This window comes from Thermobia domestica, chromosome 18 (assembly GCF_964235325.1).
Source record: "Thermobia domestica chromosome 18, izTheDome1.hap1.1, whole genome shotgun sequence".
Classification (NCBI taxonomy): domain Eukaryota; kingdom Metazoa; phylum Arthropoda; class Insecta; order Zygentoma; family Lepismatidae; genus Thermobia; species Thermobia domestica.
Genome location: NC_137471.1, coordinates 34735008 through 34756618, shown reverse-complemented (window position 1 = coordinate 34756618; position 21611 = coordinate 34735008). Strand labels below are relative to the sequence as shown.

Here is a 21611-nt window from a genome sequence, read left to right as displayed (position 1 = left end):
CATTGACGCGATATCGAGTAGTGTATATAGAAACCTAGGTTTAATTTATAGAATAGGACAGGATTTCTACGAAGAATCAACATTTATAAGGTTGTATTTTTCGTATGTGAGGTCAAAATTAGAATACTGTTGTACTGCTTGGGCACCAAATGTCACTAAATACTCTGATGCAATAGAAAATATACAGAATACAGTTTAAAAAAAATGCACACAAGAAAACAGGTTTTTACCCAAAGTATGTCCCGTATGAAGACTTAGTAACGGATGTTAGTTTTCAAACATCCAAAGAAGGAGATGGGTTTTTGATTTGTTGTTCTTGCATAATTATTAAACGGTATTTATTGTCCAGGTAAGACTGAAAAAGTAAACACTGAGACATTCTATTGTAGAAAAGCAAGAACCAACATAATACATAAATCTCTTCTGTGGAAAATGTGTGCTTCATATAACGAAATTATTAGATTTCATGTAGTAGATGTATTTAGTATGTCCGAAAACAAGTTCAAAACAATTGTCAGGCAATAAATTATAATTAAATGACTATATTTGTATGTGTATAATAATGTATAATAGTGTATGTTCGATAATTATGTACACGACACTATAACTGGGCATTAAGCCTGTTGTGTTGTTCTTATAAAATAAATAAATAAAATTTTACTTGGCCGTGGCCTGATCATTATTAAAATATCTGAATTAACATATTTTTTTAAAAAATTCATTTACCAACATAATCTGAATTCCTTGAATTTTGTTGATTTGTCGTCCCGGTGCCCACATGGTCGCGGCGACCGGGGCAATTGCCCCGGTCGCCCCGCCCACGCAACAGCCCTATTAGTATATATATGTATTTAACATTAATAAAACGAAGAATAACTATTCTATAAGCATATTAATGTAATTTCTGAGCTACTTATAATTAGGGATTTTCCCAGGATTTTGATTTCAAGAGGTGTCCAGACTTCTGTATATTAGGCTTCTACTATATTATATCTTTTACTATATACACACTTAATGTTTATACGTATTTAATGTTAAAATATGTTAAAGAGCTAATATATCAAGTTATATGAATGTAATCTAAAACCTGCTCGCTACTTGCGTAGCCTACTTCTGGAGTCATATTAATAATATGTTTATTCACTGTTAAACTATTACAACTATTAAGAAAAAAACTAGCACTCACGACTTTTGAAAGCAGAATTAGATTTTCAACCGTCTCTCATATGCTCACATTTAGTCCATAAAACACATTAATATCAAATATACAGGAACTTCACTTTATTTGCAAAAGGCAGCTAGCAATTCAAACACTAATCACCCTCCAGCTTCTTGTGCAGACTCGATCATTTTTGCTGACAGATTGAAAATATCATCTACTTTTAGACATAGTGAAAATTCGAAAAGCTCTAATTCAGTGATGGATAAACTAGGATTCTGTGCGACATGAGGACCTCCTGAAAGGTCCTCTTCGTTCCACAACATGATGCCTAATCTTACGAAAGAAAAAAAGAATGGGGTTTCTTCGATAAAATTGCATTAAAACAGACAGATACATGAATATTTAACTTCACTTCAGAGAATCACTGCATCCCAGTACAAACCAGATTACAAAAACTTCATTTGGTAATAGAGCTTACACGGGAAGGTCCCACAACTTGTCGCTAAAATCTGATTGCCCTAAGCACATGTGATAGAGCATCATGAGGAATGAAAATAACCAAAATTTAAGGTGCTATGGACCAGAAGGATAGGAGCTAGGGGGCTTCAAAACTTGAATTATGTACGTTTAAAGTAAATATCTTGAAAAGGATTAAAGCTTTCGAAACAAAAATTGCACAATACAATGGAAACAAAATGCTCTATTAAAACCATTAACTGTATTGCCATAGGTGAAGCAGTGTTGCCAACTTAGCCTACAAATATTTTGTTTGAAATAGCATCATATACAAGTGTGTGCATATTTAAACTGCACTATTATCACTAAACATAAAAGAGAAGTGCAGTGGTATAGTATTGCACACTGTTGGAACTGCGTGTGTTGAAAATGTACGATGGAGAAGTCTGATATGTGCCAACAGTGGGTAATAAAGGAATGCATTAGAAAAAAGTGAGAGTTTTGCATTATACTTCTGCAGTCCCGCTGAATAAGCATACAACTCACGAAAACAAAATGCTTCACGTGAGGAAAGAAACACGTGTTTTTTTAATTTTGTAAACTAGTTCTCAAGATAATCTTATGAATATTTGGAAGCGAATTTTCTTGGTTTATGTCTTTCATGTTAAGTGACATATTCTTTTACTTTCTTTCCTACATACCATATGATTATGTTCGTACACTGTAATATTACCATATTTACATTGGAAATATAATTATTTTATCACTACTTCATTTTTCCTTTAGTCGGTCCGGATAGCCGTGTCGTCTAGAACGCTAGACAACCGACATATTAGGAATCGCGGATTCCAATCCCGTCTCGGACATGTTTTTGTTGTACTTTTCACCTTACATTTCATTGTTATCTTTCTCTTTCATAGTAGTACGGATCCCACTTTACACTATAGGTCCCGTCCTATATAGCTTCGGAGTTGACACAGAACGTAAAAATGGCATCACTCAATTTTCTTTTTCGAATGCATCAATTTTTGTGACACTGCTGAATTTTGCTACGTTATACTATCGGTGTTATGCATTCGAACTAAATTCATAGTATGAGACCAGATTCCTTTATTATCATCTGTTGCTACATATTAGACTTCTGTAGACTTGAAAAGTGTACATTTTCAGCACACGTAGCTCCCAAAGTGTGCAACACTGTACCACTACACTTCACTGTTATGTTTAGTGATAATAGCGCGTTTTAAATCTGTGTATATTTGCATATGTTGCTATTTCAAACAAAACATTTGTATGCTGAATTGGCAACACTGATTTATCTATGGCAATACTGTTTGCGGTTTTCTATAGGGTATTTTGTTCTCATTATAATGTGCGATTTTTGTTTTAATTATGTATCAATCAATTAATAAAATGTAACGTCTCTTTTGGAACACCCTGCATTTATACTCACCATTATGTTCTTCTGACTGCAGAAGAGTTGCCAAAGAAATTGCTCCCTCGACTTTACCAATTGACAGAAGAGTAGCTTTACGACCATAACATTCAATTGCCTTCTTCACTGTAGCTTGTGTCTCTTCATCACATAAAACAAATTTCGGGTTACAATCCTTCATTAGTTCCGCCTGAAAGTCTGAAATTACACGTGTAATTAGATTAAAGTTGTCAATATTTGAACATTGATTTTTATCATTTTGTACACTACAGTATTTGGATGATTGTTTTTATAGATATTAGTAGCGTAGTGGTAACTGCGGAATAACAACTGCTGAACTCCATCATTTTGAACTCATGAACCGAAAAAGCTATTTATTCTGAAAAACTTAATTATTTCAGTATTTTTTTGAAAAGCATATTCATCAAATCAGAAATGTAATAGTTTCTCAGTCGTAGATTAAGAATACGGGATTTTTTTTTCTTAATTTACTGATAGTTAATACAAACATGTTAAGGAGACGAATCACGCAATTAATTGGGATAAGACGGAAGTATTGGAGATGGAGAAAAGAATGATAATAAGGAAGTGGAAAGAAGCGGATTGGATAAAGAAGGTAGGAAGAGATAAACTGATGAACTGGACAGGGGGCTTACCAATTAATGAATCATGGCAAGGAAGTTTGAATAACATAGAGAAAAAAAATAAATAAATAAATAAAAATAAAAAAAATAAATAAAAATAAAAGGCCCTTATAAGAACCAAAAATAAAGGAAGTGATAAATTGGAAAGTGAACACGAAGACTTATAGGATGGGCTGAAGGCCTCGGTAAATAAGAAAAATAAATAAATAAATAAATAAAAATAAAAAAGTACAACAATGACTCTATATATGACTGTTAAAAGAATTTAAATTTTTTTTATAACAATGAATATATATATGACGGTTAAAGAATTTAAACTCTGTTATAACAACATTTATATATAGGCCTATGCCTGTATTTTCATTAATTTCGATCGTGTCTGAAGAAGGATATGCTAGATATCCGAAACAGTAACAAATTATAATTTAAAATAAAGTAAAGTTTTAAGCTTTGGTCAGTGTCTCTTTTGTTAAATTAATTTACTGGTAAAATACGTTCACTCAAAAAGAAAGTAATATTTAAGTAATTTCTTTATGTAAGTCTTCTTCTTCTTCTATGTCTTTTTCCCAGTTAGGTGAGGTCGGCTGAACTTTGGAAACATTATATGTTATATGTGAACATAAAAACAGTTTTTAAAAGTGTGGTTCCTTACTATGCGATTGTAAAGCAAAATTTGCTTGTAATGATTACCCAGGACAAGTCCGTGCGTTTTTTTCGTACTTGTTTTCTTTTGCGTAGAGACCATCTTCGCTAACACGCTTACTCCCGCGCAAAACCTTCAGCTCCGCCATACTTTAAATCGAAATGCATACAATACTAGCGTGTAGTGACCACTTATTAAAGTTTGGTGCTTATTTTTCACACTTATCATGTTCATGACATAAGTCCTCTCAGGTGTATTATTATGTCGGTATGATTGCAATGTTCAGGGTGACATATGTAACTTTCAAAGACTCAAAAGTAGAAACTACAATAGTTGGTCAGTCAAAATACTCTCTGGGTGCAACCAAACGAAATCCATGACGAGAAAAGTTCTGGAATTTTCGATGCGATGAAGCACTCAACCGTACGTTTGACCGTCTAGTCATCAGGGAAGTTCTTCCTTCCCAACAAGTGATCGAAATAGAGAGAGGTGATGGTCGGTAGGAGAGACAGCAGCAGCATATTGTGGTTGACGAAAGATTCTATACTGCAACTCGAGGATAGTTTTCACTGTCTTCTCAGCAATATATGGGAGTCTAACGTAACGTTTAACTTTGGACTGTCGTGCACAATTTCCTGGCTTACGTGAGGGTTCCCCGAGCCCCATATCCGCACACTGTGTCGGTTTACGATCCTGGGCACATGAAATTACGCTTCGTGCTAGAACATCACCAATGTCAGAAAGTCTGGATTCTCGTCGATAGATTCAGATTCTCAATTGCAAATGTTGCGCTTTGGAGTGCAACTTGTAGGCATGCAACTTCAGTCGCATGTGTAGCACTCTGTGCACCGTTGTCTGTGGTAGCTTCAACTGTCGAGACGCTTGACGGACTGATTTGGTTGTGCTTCGGAGAACTGGTTCCACATCTGCTTCACTTGTGCTCGGACGTGCAGAACTCGTCCTCCTTATGTCACTTCCGGTTTCCTTGAACCTCGTTACCACTGCCCGATGGTCGGACGTGATAGGAATGTGCGTCTTAACGCGTCGAAAGCCCAACTAGACCTGGATGACAGATTTGGTCTCTATCCACCATTCCACACATTGTGCCATCTCCTGGGGGATGGCCATTTTCATCAAAGCCTCACCTGAAACGTTAAAACACAAGAAATTGAAGAAGAGAGATTTGTTGGAAATGTTGGTTTAAAACAAAACTTTAGGTGTATGTGAACATTATGCCGCAAACCGCACCTCTCTATCCCTATGTCTGACTTATACGCAATGAAAGTTGGAAAGATCATTTTGGAACACCCTGTATATTGTGTAATCAAGTGACAACATGTTTAAGTGGGATAAAAGGTACACAGTGAAAAATGTTCAGTTCAATGTTAACTATCTAGCGATTGTTGTAATTCTCATCTTCAAAAAAAAATATATGTATTATAGTCAAATCATATTTAAAGTTTAAATGTTGTGATAATTTTCGTCTATATTTCACTACCCACAGTTGAAATTGTCGTTTTGCTACTGTCATTAGAAAAGTTTGAGGGGGAGGGTATAAATCAGGGTCAGTTTCATCTCAATAGGTAGCATTCTTATCGTAGAGCATCAATTTTTAGGTTTAGAAATAACTCGTTTTTTCTAGGTTTTCTCGAAAACTGCTCGTCAGAATTACAGTGACAAATCATTTTAATCATCTCAATGAGATATCTCTATTGTATTGATATTTATTTTATTTTTGGTCATTTTTTCATTACACAGTAGGCCTAATACTGCTGCAGAATTACCCAATTTTCACTGTGATTGTTTGTTATATTGTCTGACTCTTGCACTATAACTAAAACAATAAAATAAAGCAAGTGTACTTAATACAATTCAGTTTCGTTAATTAATTTTCTTCTATGCGTTACGGGGTAGCTTAGAGATGTACATATTATCTCAGTCCACCAGAATAGGCTAGAGTACTAATATTATCCCCCTTTAGATTCAACCATTATTACCTGGATTATCTGTAGGAGATCCTCCGCGAATGATTCCGTTGCAAATCCATGTTCCTAAAATAATAAGGTCCAGTAGAGCCATTTCGTTAGTTACAAAATAGAGAACATCTCCCTTCTGGAATCCAAGGCCTTTCAGAGCACTGGCCACGCGTTTTGATAAAGTTTCCACCTCCGAAAATTTTACAGAAGTTTCGTGAACAGTGTCAGTCTGTAAGAATTAAAGTAAGAAGTAATATTGTATTTCAACACATGATTACTATAATAAATATACTCCATAGTTCTGGATAATCACAATAATATTTTAAAACATTTTTCTGACCAGAACAAAATGAATTATTTAATAACTATACGATTTTTGTTACAGTTTCTAACTAAAGACTAAGACTACTAGTGCAATTTGAATATTTTCAAATTTCTGTTACTTTATTTTATTTTATTTTATTTTTTTAATTTTTTTATTAAATATACATCTTGACCTTTATACCTATTTTAAAAGATATACAAGATAAACAAGATTTTATATAAAGATCAATAGAATTGTAAAATTGCATTGACAATTAACATGTATGAACAATGTAATTATATGATATTGTTACATATTACAAATTTAAAAATTTTATATATATAAAAACAACAATTAAAATTATATAAATGAAAATGCTAACTAACGGCTGAGGAAGATATAAGATTTGCTGTCATCTGTCTTTTCTCATTGTCTGATGAAGAGGACGTTAGGTCCTTGAAACTGTAACAAAAATCGTATAGTTATTAAATAATTCATTTTGTTCTGGTCAGAAAAATGTTTTAAAATGATTACTATAGTATAATCTAACGCTTCATAAGAATACGTCGTTACAAAACAAAATTTCATAAATATACTTAAGACGCATGATTTTAAGCAGTTTTTAGTTGGCAAAAATATTTACCGCAACGGTATTAACGCATATGGATCATGGCCCATTTGTTATTGAACTAAAGAATATCTAAAGCAAATATTTTCCCGAACGATATTCCGGTCCAACTATGTCCGCAATACACATATCTAATATTTCGGGAATAGGATGTTCATGTGTTTGAACGGAATGTAAAAATTTCCGCGGCGCATGATTTTATTAGAGGAAAGTTATGACACTTCCCAGCCGAGGGTATTATTATTATTATTATTATTATTATTATTATTATTATTATTATTATTATTATTATTATTATTATTATTATTATTATTATTATTATTATTATCAAATATTCCACCTTTTGGCAGGTCCTGGGACTAATGTTTTTCTTTTTGTATTTTTGGTTAGGGCCGAAAATCTTCTTTCCACGTTTCTCAATCTTCAGCTTCTTCTTTTAACTCCCAATATTTTCTTCTATTTTTCAAATCATCGATCAGTTATGTTATTCTTCTTCCTATTCCTCGTTTTCCTTCCATCTTTCCTTTTATAGCGATAGGAAGAAGAAAATTTCTTTCGCAAGATCTGTTCAATTAAATTGGCCATCCTCCAAAGAATGCTGGCTAAAAGTGTCCTCTTCTCTCCTATCCGTTTAAAAACACCTTCGTTTCTTATTCTCATTGTCCATTTTACTTTTTTCCATCTTTCTCCAACGCCAAGACTCAAAGCTCTCTAAATAATAATAATAATAATAATAATAATAATAATAATAATAATATAGTAATGTCGCAGTAATATAGTAATATAGTAATAATATAATAATAATAATATAGTAATAATAATAATAAAGAATGTACGCAGAAATTTATTTCGGTAGAAGTTCAAAGCTTTTGGGGGTTTCAAATTCAATACAAATATTAATTATATTAATATTTGTAAAATCGCCCCTAAATTAGGCTAAATTTACAGAAAAGTTGGGATTTCGGAGAGGGGGTTCAATATCACCAAGACATACTGAGAAATTCCGACGTGTCACCAGCTTATTGGTTCACACTAAACATCAAATCGGATGTCATGTAATTTAGTTTCTAAAAGCAAAAGCTTTGGGTAATATTGAAGATAAACGGTTCTTTCTGTTATCAACAAGTACCTGTGTCACGTGTACATCATGTGAAGGAGTTTGGTTTGTATTCCGTGATATTTTCTCAATCAACAATGAAACGGAAATGGAATAGATTTCTATAACTTCCGGTTTTAGTAGAGTGGATATGGAATATATTCTTGAGACGTTTAATTGATTATAGGAAACCACTTCAAGCCATCTATTGCTTATTTTGCTCTATAATGATCAAGGTTAAAAACCGGAAATGGTTTGTTTCTTATATTTCCGGTTTCAGTAAAGGGTTGAGAGACCATTGCACCTATTTTTAGAATGCTAAATTGATTCCAAAACACCGCTTCTCGGTATCTATTAATGTTTTGGGTCAATGTAGATGAATACTAAAACCGGAAGTTGAGGTGGATTTCTATTACTTCTGGATTTAGATATAGACTTTAGGGTGGAGGAGAAATGCGTTAATGAGACGGATAATCGATTGCAGTAAACCGCTTCTCGCTATCTATTATCGTTTTTGCTCTGTCGTGATCAACATTAAATCTGGAAATGCATGATTTCTACCATTTTCAGTTTGCATATGAACAAACTCGATTCCTTACTTCTGATCCTTTACATCCAGAAATAATTGATAGTGATCTATCACGTTGTTTTTAAGATTTTTGTCACCCAGTCGAAAGGTTACACATTTTTTGTCTTCCGGTCGGAAGGACAAATATTTTATGTCTTCTGGACGGAAAGACATACATTTTTTGCCTCCTGAACGGAAGGACACATATTTTTCTTCTCTTGGGCGGAAGAATACACAATTTTTGTCTCTCGGACGGAAGGATACACAAAGTTTGTCTCTCAGCGAGAAGGACTCACATTTTTATCTCTCGGACGGAAGGATACGCAAATGTTATCTCCCACAGAGAAGGACACACATTTTTGTCTCTCGGACGGAAGGATACGCAAAGTTTGTCTCTCAGCGAGAAGGACTCACATTTTTTATCTCTCGGACGGAAGGATACACAAATTTTGTCTCCTGGTCGAACGGATACACAAATTTTGTCTCTAGGACGGAAATATACACAAATTTTGTCTCTCAGACGGTAGGAGGTACATTTTTTTTTTTATCTCAAGGAAAAAAGGACACATTTTTGTCTCCCGTCTTCTGGACGAGAGGACACACATTTTTTGTCTCCCAGATGGAAACACACACTTTTTTTCTCCTGAATGGAAGGACATACATTTTTTGTCTCTTGGACGGAAGTATACACAAATTTTGTCTCTTAGTCGGAAGGATATATAAATTTTGTCTCTCGGACGAAAGGATACACAAATTTTGTCTCTCAGACGGTAGGAGACATTTTTCTATCTCAAGGACGAAAGGACACACATTTTTGCCTCCCGTCTTCTGGACGAGAGGCCACACATTTTTTGTCTCCCGGACCGAAGAACACACATTTTTTGTCTCCCGGATGGAAGGACACACACTTTTTGTCTCTCAGACGGAAGGTCACACAGGGTAGATATAGAAAGGAGTTTTGAGAAACCAAACTTCTTAAAAATTAGCTAACAATAATAACAACAAAAGATACTTACGACCCATGTTGACTCAAGTTGCTGTGGTGAGAGTTCCTTAAGCTTTGAGAACAGGAAGTCCGTTATAGAAACTTTAGGAATATCTCGATCGTTCCATGGAAAAGGAGATGTAAAAATCCTTTCTGCTTTCTCTGTCATTTTTATTAGTTTTCGTAGCAGTCAAAGGTTAATCTACAAAGAGAAATTGAAAATGTTTCATATTAGAAACTTAAAAAAAAAAAAATCTCAGTGACAGGGTACACACCAGAGAGGACAGGAACAGATGTTTCCAATCGCACTCAACCACAATCACCAATGAATACATTTAAGCTACCTAGTAAAGCCACCTTCTGGCATGGGTAAATAAGTGAAAGAAACAGTTCATTCTGTTGATGTTACTCATGTTGCACAAAGAAATGCAAGAGAAGACCACTTACTCTCGTAATTTAGAGATCACCTGGGGGCTGCACTTTGGTCCACGGAAACATCCTTTTCTAGATATTCACCTCGCATTGTCTTCCATCACTGAGATAATATAAAGAACTAGAGATGCCCTGATGGTATCTGATCTTTGATGGTATCGCACTCTCATATATCGAATCGATCCGCCATATTGGAAGAGGATAAAGAGGTGTTTTTCAAATAAGGCTTCATGCTAATTTTTGCCTGTTTTATTGTTGATTGTCTGTGCTCCTAGGAAAAATTGTACAACGAAAAAATATCAACGTTCTTTGGAATTTCATAATATGTCAAAGGCAAGTAATTTTCTTTCTTCTTTTACCCTCCAACAGTCAATAATATAATGTGGTTGTGTACTTGTAATTACATTGGGTGAATAGGCACGTGCATTGTATTTACACTGCCAATTGGCTCGTAAAGACTACTACCTAGAGAACTGTCAAACTGTTATTAAGTTTGCTTATTTATTGAGCTATATGTTTATGAGTTGTTGGAAATTTGCCCAAATTATGTAACGTACAAGTGTTCGCTGACACCTAGGCCACGCAACTGTTTGGTTGTGAGGGAGTAGGCCTACTTTGCCTACTTAAAAATTGTTAATGATGGCAATTACTGCATAAAATAATCCTCACTCACTGTTAAAAGGAACAATAGGCCTATCTCTCATATAAGTCGCACGTTATTTATCGATATTCTGTACTAAAAATAGTATATTTGTAAATGGATTCACGTTCACTTAAGCAGGCGGTTCTACCAAACAGAAAATTTATATTTCACACATATAATATATAGTATATAATTATTTTTGTTTTAGTGGAATTTATTCGTTAAAAATCACAGGTGCTAGGATTTACCTTTAAAAATAATAATTTCCGATTTAGTGTCGTAAAGCGTAGAATGGATAACGCAAAGGTTTGTAGTACTTCGTATTGTTCAAAATCTACGGTAATTTTTAAGCGCTTGTTCCAAGTTTTGCCTTTTACAGACTTTCTTATCTTTCATTTCGCTTAGATCTTCACCATTGGAGGGATTAAGCTTAGTTAAATACCGCAAAAGCAGAGCGCTGAAAAACATGACAAGTAGTACAATATGGCAGAGACGTAGATAACTAGCCCACCATATGTGTACCATTAGTAAGTGTAGAATTTTCTAAATGGTACAGCTGACTGAAATTTGCGGAATACACCATCTTGGGAGAGGATATCTCGAATCAAACGCTACAATCGAGAGCACGCTCGAATCAACACTGCGTTATATGGAAATCCATCTCTAATTCTTTATATTATCTTATTGTCTTCCATGCAGACACGTAGCCAATGGGGGGTCCGGGGGCCCGGACCCCCCCCTTCGAGACCAGAAGTAAAAAATTAAGAAAGAATGAAACAAAATGAAATGAGAAAAAGAAGAATCAGCATTAAAAATTAAAAAAAAACTACAGGAAACTTTTGGTTACTCTTTCTTATGAGGAGATTTGTATTACTTGCAATACATGGTGGCGAGGTGAGCGAGATATCCTGGAAAAGTCAGGGAATTTGAAATTTCTAGAAAAGTTACGGAATTCTCAGAATTTCTGCTACCAGTGAGGGAGATTTCAAGCTTCCGAAAGTATAGTGATTTTGGGTAATAGCGTGGACATTTTTTATCATAATTTTTCGTCATCGCATCCTTGCAGTATCAAACATGTTATTTCAAAAAGGATTTCTGCTACTCCTTTAACTTGTCATTTGGAACAGACAGTAGTTGACGGAAAAATAAAGACAAAAACTTATGTGGAAAATAAGTTCTGTTAACATTTGATTTAACAGAAATAGGGACGTAGATATTGTAAAATATTTTACAAGACATTATTGAGTATGTACTTTTCATAATAGTGAATATGTACTTTTTATAATAGTTGAGGTCATAATGAAAGGAAAATAGTTATATTTGAATGAACAGAGGAAGGACGTAAATATTGTAAAATCTTTTTCAATACGTTTTTTTATTATTATTATTTTACTCGAGATTTCTTCATAGTTTGTTATTAAAATATTTACCAACATACGGTGTATCCTCATTTTATTGTCCTAACAAATCAACATATGTTGATAGTAAAGTAGTTTAGATTAATTGAGCTCCTGGGTCTTCAGAATTTCATGTCACGCTCCCTCCCCCCACCCCCTCATCGAAATCCTAGCTAAACGAACCAATATATGTTCCAGTAAAATAGTTTAGAATGATCGAGCCTCTGGTGTGATGATAACAATATTTCATGTCACGGACCCCCCCCCTTCACGAAATCCTGGCTACGTGTCTGTTCCATGGATCAGTCTGTTAATACCATTTGCATTAAAAAAACGCGGAGTTGGAAGCAAATCAGGAGGTTTTCACCGCATTACTGACTACATCATAATCCGAGAAACAATTCCCCCATAAATGTTTTTTTCATATTTCAGAAGACAAAGTAATCGGAAGGAGCCAAATTGAGTTAATATCATGGGTGGGGTAAAGGTTCGAAGTCACAAAAGTGACTATTACTGCAGCTTGATTTGTTGTAACATTGTCCACGAGCAGCAACACGCCTTTCAAGAGTAAACTTCTTTGAATTCATAGGACTCCATAATTTTTGCAGCAGATTCCTGTAATATGTTCCTGTGATGGTAGTCCCTTTTTGTAAGTAATCAGTCAAGATAAAATCTTTATGGTCCTAAAACACGGACACATGGCCTTCCTAGATAAATTCAGCATTTCAATCTTTTTTGTGGTGGGGAGACGAGCTAAATTTTCATGATTTACTACTAGTATCAAAATCCGCCCCATCCATTTCGCTTAGTTTCGAGTAATCTCGCAAAACGTGCATTGAAGCTCCATATACACGCGTACAAAGTCCCATATTTGGAACTAGATTTTTAGTATGAAATATTAAGTTTTTAAACAAAATTCTGTTTCCATAGAATTTCTTTAGATCAAACATATAAGAAGCAATATATAATTCAATTTCGGTAAAAGTGGATGATGCTAGGCGCCTCAATTTCTTTTACTTCAGTGCCAAATAGATATAGTCAGCACTCATCCATAATCACTAATGCACTTACAAAGTATTCTTAAGCTTGTGATATATGTCCAAAACAATTTGTACACATTGCACAATTTACTGTTTATATATATATATATATATATATATATATATATATATATATATATATAGAATGTCATGTAATATAGCGTGAAGGATCTCCCAGAAATATTCATCTTCCTAGCTAGACAATTAGTAGTCACACGTTTGATCTTCAAGCACTAGTAGGCAGCGTGCAAAATCCTAGGGAAGATGAGGCGGTATGACCCCACTTAATATTTTTGCAAGAAAATTATGCCTCAGTAAAACCTTACCGGGCGAGTGAATGAAATTATGTTACTGTCAGAAGCTTCCAAATTAATTACAATAATTAATATATAAGGCTAATTAACATATACTTGACATGCAGGTCATTAGTAGGTGAACTAATGGTTAACAGTAACCCTAATCTCATAATTTAGTAACTATGAACGTTCAAATATGTGTACTCTCCATGTCTAAATATTCCACTGCAAAGTGCTTATTATTATTATTATTATTATTATTATTATTATTATTATTATTATTATTATTATTATTATTATTATTATATCTCTCCCTTCGACTGTTATGATTTCGCTCCCTGGCACTAGTTACTCAACTTTTGTCAACACTCTTGGGTCTGCGTTGAGGAATGACTTTCTCTTGGGCCATCCCCCCTTTACTCGTGCGACTATATTTGAGTTCTCTCTTCCAGAGTATCCTTATGTCTTAAGATGGATATTTATCACTTTACACAGTTGCCATTTCTTCATATATCGTTTATGCTGATTATTCTTGAAGATGGACGAATGTACTCAAAGTTTCAGAATTCGATTTTGTCCTATATGCTGGTTGCCGTCGTCCCGCTATGTTGATTTCTGACCGTGATATGTATTTAACCGGGGCGCAAAATTTCCGGTCGCCAGGTCGCCATCGGCGACTAGAAATTTAGAGCTGGCGACCAAATAGGAATGGTTTCTGCCTAAACTCACAGGGCTGCGCAGTTTTTGTTTTGCACAAAAATAATTGTCACTGAGTGAGAGAAAACATGGAATGTGAAGTCTTCACAGCGGACATGGAAAGTGAAGTCTTTACAACATTGTAATTCTTATCGTAAGGTAAGATATCTTTTTAAACATGTATATGGATTGTCCAATTCAAAATTGATTATCCTGAATCTAATTGTCTGGTTTTCTATGCCCTGATGTAATCTCTTTCCTTGCCAAACCAAAGGACGGGGAGGGGGGCTCTCATAATTTGTACGTGAGAGATGCTGACGAGCATCATTTTTGGATTGGCGAGTGCGTCTGACTTAGAAATTTTGCGCCCTAATTTAACAGAAGCTTTAAAGATACATATTAGCATACGTTTTAGTGAGATGTCAACTCACCTAATGCATTATGCAAATTTTTATCTTACTAGCACACCTTGATCATAGTGAAAATAAGACTTTTCTCCCCTGTCCTCGTATATGTTTAAGAAACAAGTAAATGAAATCAGAAGAATACAGAAATAATAGCTAAAATATATACTTTGTTATATTATAAAATGTCAAACACTTCAATAAATGACATAAAAATTTAAGTGCTGATAACTAATGAGGACATAGAGTTTGTCAGCAGCAGTGTTTCTGTGTATGTTATGTCGGAGTCCACGTTGCTGTGAGTGGAAGAAGGGGTGAAATTGGAATGTATAGACCACACGTTATCCGATCCAGTTACATTTCATCCATTTCCAACATTTAAACCTTTTTCATATTTCTTGGAAACACTGTCTGACTGAAACTGAAGGCTTCCTTCTCCTAAAGGGGAAAGTATAAACTGTATATATAGGGTGTTTCAAAACAATACTGACAACGTTTGGGAGGTGATTCCTGACATCAAGATGAGACAAAAAGTATAGACCAACCTGGGTGCACAAACGCTTCCTTTCAAAGTTATAGGCTGCCGAAAACATGGGAAAATGAACTTTAAAGGTCCATAGCTCTACAACTGTGGGACATACCGTAGGTGGGTCAAGACTTCACCTAGGAACTAATATGTGCACTATCCAAAAATACATGTTTCAGAATCGTAAGGTACTTTCACAATTTTTACAGAGGGAGTTTGTCCACGAGCATATGATTTGAAGTACTCACCAGCTAGCTTTATAAAAATTGTTGCGGAAGTACAGCAGGATTCGGTAACATGGATATTTGGATAGAGCACATACTAGTTCCTAAGTGAAGTCTTGAACCGACTACAGTACGGCCCATAGGTTTGGAGCTATGGACCTTTCAAGTTCATTTTTTTCATGTTTTTGGCAGCCTATAACTCTGAAAGGAAGCACTTGTGCACTCAGGTTGGTCTATACTTTTTGTCTTATTTTCGTGTCAGGAATCACCTCTCAAACGTTGTCGGTGTTGTTTTGAAACACCCTGTATAGTTTAACGTCCTTTGGTTATGCTTTGAGGTTAAGGGGGACGGTGATGATTATAACAAAAACAATGAAATGCAGAAAGAGAAAAGAGACTTGAGAACCGTGAGAAGACTCACGCGCACGGTATTTGTCCACCACAAAATCCACTTGGCACGAGCTGGAGTCAAAGCAGGGGCTCCACGAATCAGAGATGAGCGCTTTACCAGTAAACTACCTCAACCACAAGTAATACATTAAATTGAGAATGAAAACAGCGCATTCGAAATGAAACAAAAACTGTCTTCAGAAAGATATACTCTAGTCTTACCTCTAACACAGTTCTCGTTCTTTGACTAACAAAAAAGTGATTCTGTCTCTCATCCGGATTCCACACCAAAAGCGAAAGAAGAGAAAAGCAGTTAAAGATAGGAAGTGGTAAATTCATAACCTTGGCCCTCTATGGTATTTCTGAAGATAACGTTTCTTTTATCATCATTTTAAGAAAAAGGTAAATAAAACAGTAATCCCCAACAAACTCAAAAATCTTGTATTTTCTCCATATGAAGTGAGAAATCTTTAAATGATAAGATCTGTTCTTAATACATCGTGTAGAAAGATATACCGAATCCCAAATACTACAGGATTAATGTATGAGGTATTTATTGTTATTATTATTATTATCTAAATCCAGAGAATGTAGAGTGATAATGATTCGGTGATAAAATAACCGATTCCGTAAATCAGTACCATGTATGCATTATGTAACAGTTCACTAGCATTTGAAGTAGGCGGCGACTTGAAAAGAACCATAAATCAAGTTTGAAAATAAATGGAAATAATCCAAGATTAGTATATTGATATATTTAACGCAAAACAGAGAAACAAAGGTGAGTTTTGGATTGGTGCGATTCAAATGTCTAGGAAAAGCACTTCTTGTAATGCAACTAATAGATGGACAGAGGTCACATTCAGATTTCAGATTTTGCCAATTTTTTTATTGATGTATTAGAACACAATTCATTAAAAAGCAGTATTTGTCAAAAATCAGAGGGGCAACTGTTCCCCCTTATCCTCCTTAAGTGACACCCCTGGTCATGTGTACGACACAGACTCTCTACATATTCAGAAAACAACCTGGGATACCCCGTTAGTCAGAAGGTAGAGTATTGAAGAGAGTCTTGTAAAAGTGTACTATGGAGAACCAATATGTGTGAGTGATTTTTCTCTTACGAATTCAAAGTGTGACATTTTGATCCTCTGAACGCGAAGAATTTCAACACTGTATTTGATTTAAAATAGTGAATGAACATTCTATGTATTATAAAGGGGATACTGTTTTTTTTTTTTTTTTTTTATGTTCATTTTCAACCGCTAAATGGAAAGGCATGAAATTTGATTGATGAGGGCTTTTAGGCTTCCAAAGTATGATATACATACGCGTAAGTATGAGGGGACTTGTAGAACAGCTAAACCGGAAATAGTAAAGCTTGCACAACTTCCGGTTTCAATATTGATTCCGGTGGTAGTAATAATCGTAAGAGATAGGGCAGCGTCTGAAGAACAGGTTCTTTCTAATCTCTCTTGCAACCGAAAATTATAAATATATTATTTCCTATTACCGCAAGAATTTGCATAGCTTGGGAGTTTACTGTAGTGAAACGAAACTCACTTGTTTTCATTCAGCCTGAAAATTTTTAGTTCTCACAAGGGAACCTTCCGAAAATGATAGTTGCAGGGAAAGATGTAACCTATGCCAGTTGAAAGAGCTGTAACAGAGATGTTCATTCCCAAAAAATTAGCTGCCCATAGCAATAAGTTAAAAAAATATAAGGGGTGGAAGTTCGGGAAACAGCAAGGATGGACAAGGGGGGAAAAGTGCAAATCCCGCAAAAAAAAGGTGGGCACGGCAAAATACAATTCTGACAAGTGATGAATAGAAAGAGACTTGCCACAATAGGAAACAAATAAAGGTCACCAGTGGGGTTAACAGTGTTGCCAACTGCAATGAATAGTACATGTTTTGCAAAGAGCTCTATATGAAGTGAGTGCAATATTCAGTGTCAACCTGTAATGTAGAACATAAGATATGACGTGTATAATCATTGGTACAATATAACAAAAGAAAATAGAAAAAACAGTAGTACGACAAATACGGAAAAAGACGAAGTTGGCCATAATGCGCCACATTTGATCACAAGCTGTGCATATTAGAATGAACAAAACAAGAAATCAACAACTATGCAGGACACCGACGTACCTAGAGTCGAAAAGAAAAACAAGTTCCAAAGTTGGCAACACTGGCCATGAAAATCCAGACAATTCTAATATAGTTAGGCCATTCGCTTCACAAAAAGAAAATTCCGGCTACAGGCATTAGCCTTCGCATCATTTGTACATACTCGTCAACATTGTACGTGCAATTGTTCGATGAGACAATGGTCCAAACAGAAGATACATTTGCAGTGAGCACAGCGGAATACTTCCAATCCGTCACACATGGTACAATGATCGCCTGTGAATGTCTCGAAACAGTACTCTAGAGGTGTCGGAACCTTTGGTGGTCTTTCTATCACATATCCACATCTGTAGAAAGCAAACATAATCAATGGCTTGATCTGCTGTGTGCTTCTGTCTGCAGTACTATCACCGCTTATATGATATATCCAGAGTGTCCCACCTAACTCGGCGACTGAAATAGTTTCAAAGCGAAAAAAATGTGACACATCCAGTTGTGCAGGAATGTACCCATGTCAGCGAGCGACAAACTTCTGTGAGACGCAAGTGCCCCCAAGTCCCCCATCATAGGGTCCCAGGGGCCAACTTCAAAATTTCAAATAGCACCATCGGTCGAGTTATATTTCTTTCGATAAATCTTGGAATATGCAACAACGCGTATCAGAAATATTTACTATATGGGATTTCAAAATGGCCACCAAAAATATCTGCTCGGTGACAAGAACAACGTGCGTTTTTGGCGGCCATTTTGAAACCCGTGCTTCATATAGCAAATATTTCTTATAGGCGGTGTTGCATCTATTTAGAGAAATATCATCCGCCCCCTGTTCCCATTTGAAATGTTGCGCCTGATCCCTCGAGCCTTATGATGGGGGCCCTAGGGAACTTGCTTCTTACAAAGTTTTCTTGTCCCTCGACATGAGTACATTCCTGTGCAATTGGATTTACAACATCTTTTTTCGCTTCGCAGCAATTTGAGATCACAATGTTCGATGCCATGTTAAGACGCAATGTATATTTGTGGCGGCCATTTTGAAAACCATGCTTCATATAGCAAATGTTTCCTATAGGTGTTGTTGCACATTCCATGATCTATCGAAAGAGGTACCACTCGGTCTCTGTTGCCATTTGAAAGTTTGAAGTTGGGTCCTAGGCCCTATGATGGGGATCCTGGGGGCACTTGCTTCTCACAGACTTTTATCACCCCCTGACATTGGTACATTCCTGCACAACTGGATCCGTCACATTTTTGTTCGTTTCGCAAATCTTGCAGGTCACAAAGTTTGCTGCGACACCCTGTATATTCCCACATACGACCCAACCATGACATAATGTTCACTACTTCTATTATCGGTTGTTGTCTCAACCCAACCATTTCATGTTCCCCGACTTGACATTGCCGCAATCACTCTAGCATTGATGCATTCCGAGTGATGCCTGTTGCCGGAATTTTCTTTTTGTGAAGCGACTGGCCTAACTATATTAGACTTGTCTGGATGTTCATGGCCAGTGTTGCAAACTTTGGAACTCGTTTTTCTTTTCGGCTCTAGGTACGTCGATTTCCTGCATAGTTGGTGCTTCTTGTTTTGTCCATTCTAATATGCACAGCTCGTGATCAAATGTAGCGCATTATGGCCAACTTCGTTCTTTCCGTATTTTTCGTACTACTGTTTTTCTATTTTCTTTTGTTATATTGTACCACTGATTATACACGTCATATCTTATGTTCTACCTTACAGGTTGACACTGAATATTGCACTCACTTCATATAGTGCTCTTTGCAAAACATGTACTATTCATTGCAGTTGGCAACACTGTTAACCCCACTGGTGGCCTTCATTTGTTTTGTTCCCTATTGTGGCAAGTCTCTTTCTATACATCACTTGCCAGCATTGTATTTTGCCGTGCCCACCTTTTTTGCGGAACTTGCACTTTTCCCCCCCTGTCCAACCTTGCTGTTTCCCGAACTTCCACCCCTTATATTTTTTGAACTTATTGCTATGGGCAGCTAATTTTTTGGGAATGAACATCTCTGTTACAGCTCTTTCAACTGGCATAGACCACATCTTTCCTTGCAACTATCATTTTCGGAAGGTTCCCTTGTCAGTATCGAACTGTGTTTTCTAAAAGTATTGGAAAGGTCCTAAACCAAGGGAAAATCCCAATCTATACCTTGCAGGGAAAGCAGACGACGTCTTAAGCGGCTAACTAAGACGGCGGCGGTCCGTTTCTACTAAGTGAGGACCGACTGACTCCCGAGATAAGGAGTCAACCTCTACCAGGTGCCAACGGCCTTCTCGGAGAACGGATGAGCGGGTAAAAGTCAGGGCACCTTCTTGTCCTTAGGAGTGGAAACTGTCCTATAAAGACGGATAAACCACAAAGTGGTTAACGGCATGGAGATATGAAAGGGAAATGGGAATACTATCACATTATCTCTTTCTCAGAAGGGGAAAAGGAGGAGAATAAATATAATGATAGCGTAGTTGTTTCTGAGATAAAACATTCCCCCAATCGGATCTCCAAGTGGGGGACTACTCCCGAAAAAATCATCAGAGAAGAAAATAATAATATCTTTCATTTAAGCATACCTGGAACGTACGAACTTTACGACGTGCGAGTAACTTGAAAATTTAAAAGTGGAAACGGACAAATGTAAAGTGAACATAGTGGGCTTGAGTAAAGTGAGACGGTCAGGAAAATGTGAGATAGTATCGAGATATTAGACAATATTCCATTCGGGTGGCGTTAAGGGCGAGAACGGTATCGCAACAGCAATGAAGAACGAAGTAGCAAGAAGTGTAACCAAAGTGAAATGCTGCAGTGGCCGCTTGACCGACAATCAAGACACTGAAGTAGAAGTAATACATGATGAGATTAGTGACATATTATATCAGGAGGGAAGAAGTAAGGTCAACGCCATTAATGGGATATTTCATCATCGTAGTAAGAGAAGGAGCCGCGAATAAGGTAGTGGGACCATTTGGACTAGGTAGAAAAAACGCACGGGGTCAAATATTTATCGACTTCTGTAGGCAACGTGATATGGTGGTGAGGAATACGTGGTTTAAAAAAAGAACAAGCTATACACATGGAAAAGTCCAGGAGATAAAAAACGATACTAAGTCGATTACATTCTTGTCAAGCAACGTTTTAGGAATAGTGTACGAGAAGCAAAGACACAACTGGAAGCGGACATTGATTCAGATCACAATCTCCTAGTGGCGGAAGTGCAAACCTGGCTAAAGTCAATCAAGGAAAGAACTTAGAGCGATTAAGAAGTATGAACAGTGAAGTGAAAGAAGATTCTACTTGACACACTCCACAATAACATTGGCAGGATGGAAAGAGCACCGAGAAAACCATAGATAACTCAAGTGATGCTTAAGAAGATGGAACAACGCAGAAGGGCGAAAACCAAGGACATCAAAGAATATAGAAGGTTGAATAATGAATTAAGAAGAGAGACGGACAAAGCCAAAGAAAATTATATGGAACAGTTATGTGAAGCAATAATGGAACTTCAACGGTGCAGCA

At 36.1% G+C, this 21611-nt stretch overlaps 1 protein-coding gene across 1 annotated transcript in view; it reads right to left on the bottom strand.

The window, feature by feature from the left end:
* Positions 1 to 16230, bottom strand: part of LOC145675047 (uncharacterized) — a 39787-nt gene extending 23557 nt beyond the window's left edge. The window contains exons 1-4 of the mRNA XM_081745412.1: positions 16168 to 16230; positions 9929 to 10099; positions 6338 to 6545; positions 3072 to 3251 (exon numbers count right to left, since the gene is read on the bottom strand). Coding sequence (XP_081601538.1) covers positions 3072 to 3251; positions 6338 to 6545; positions 9929 to 10066 — 526 coding nt within the window. The 5' untranslated portion in view covers positions 10067 to 10099; positions 16168 to 16230. The remainder of the gene's footprint in view (positions 1 to 3071; positions 3252 to 6337; positions 6546 to 9928; positions 10100 to 16167) is intronic.
* Positions 16231 to 21611: the final 5381 nt, after the last annotated feature.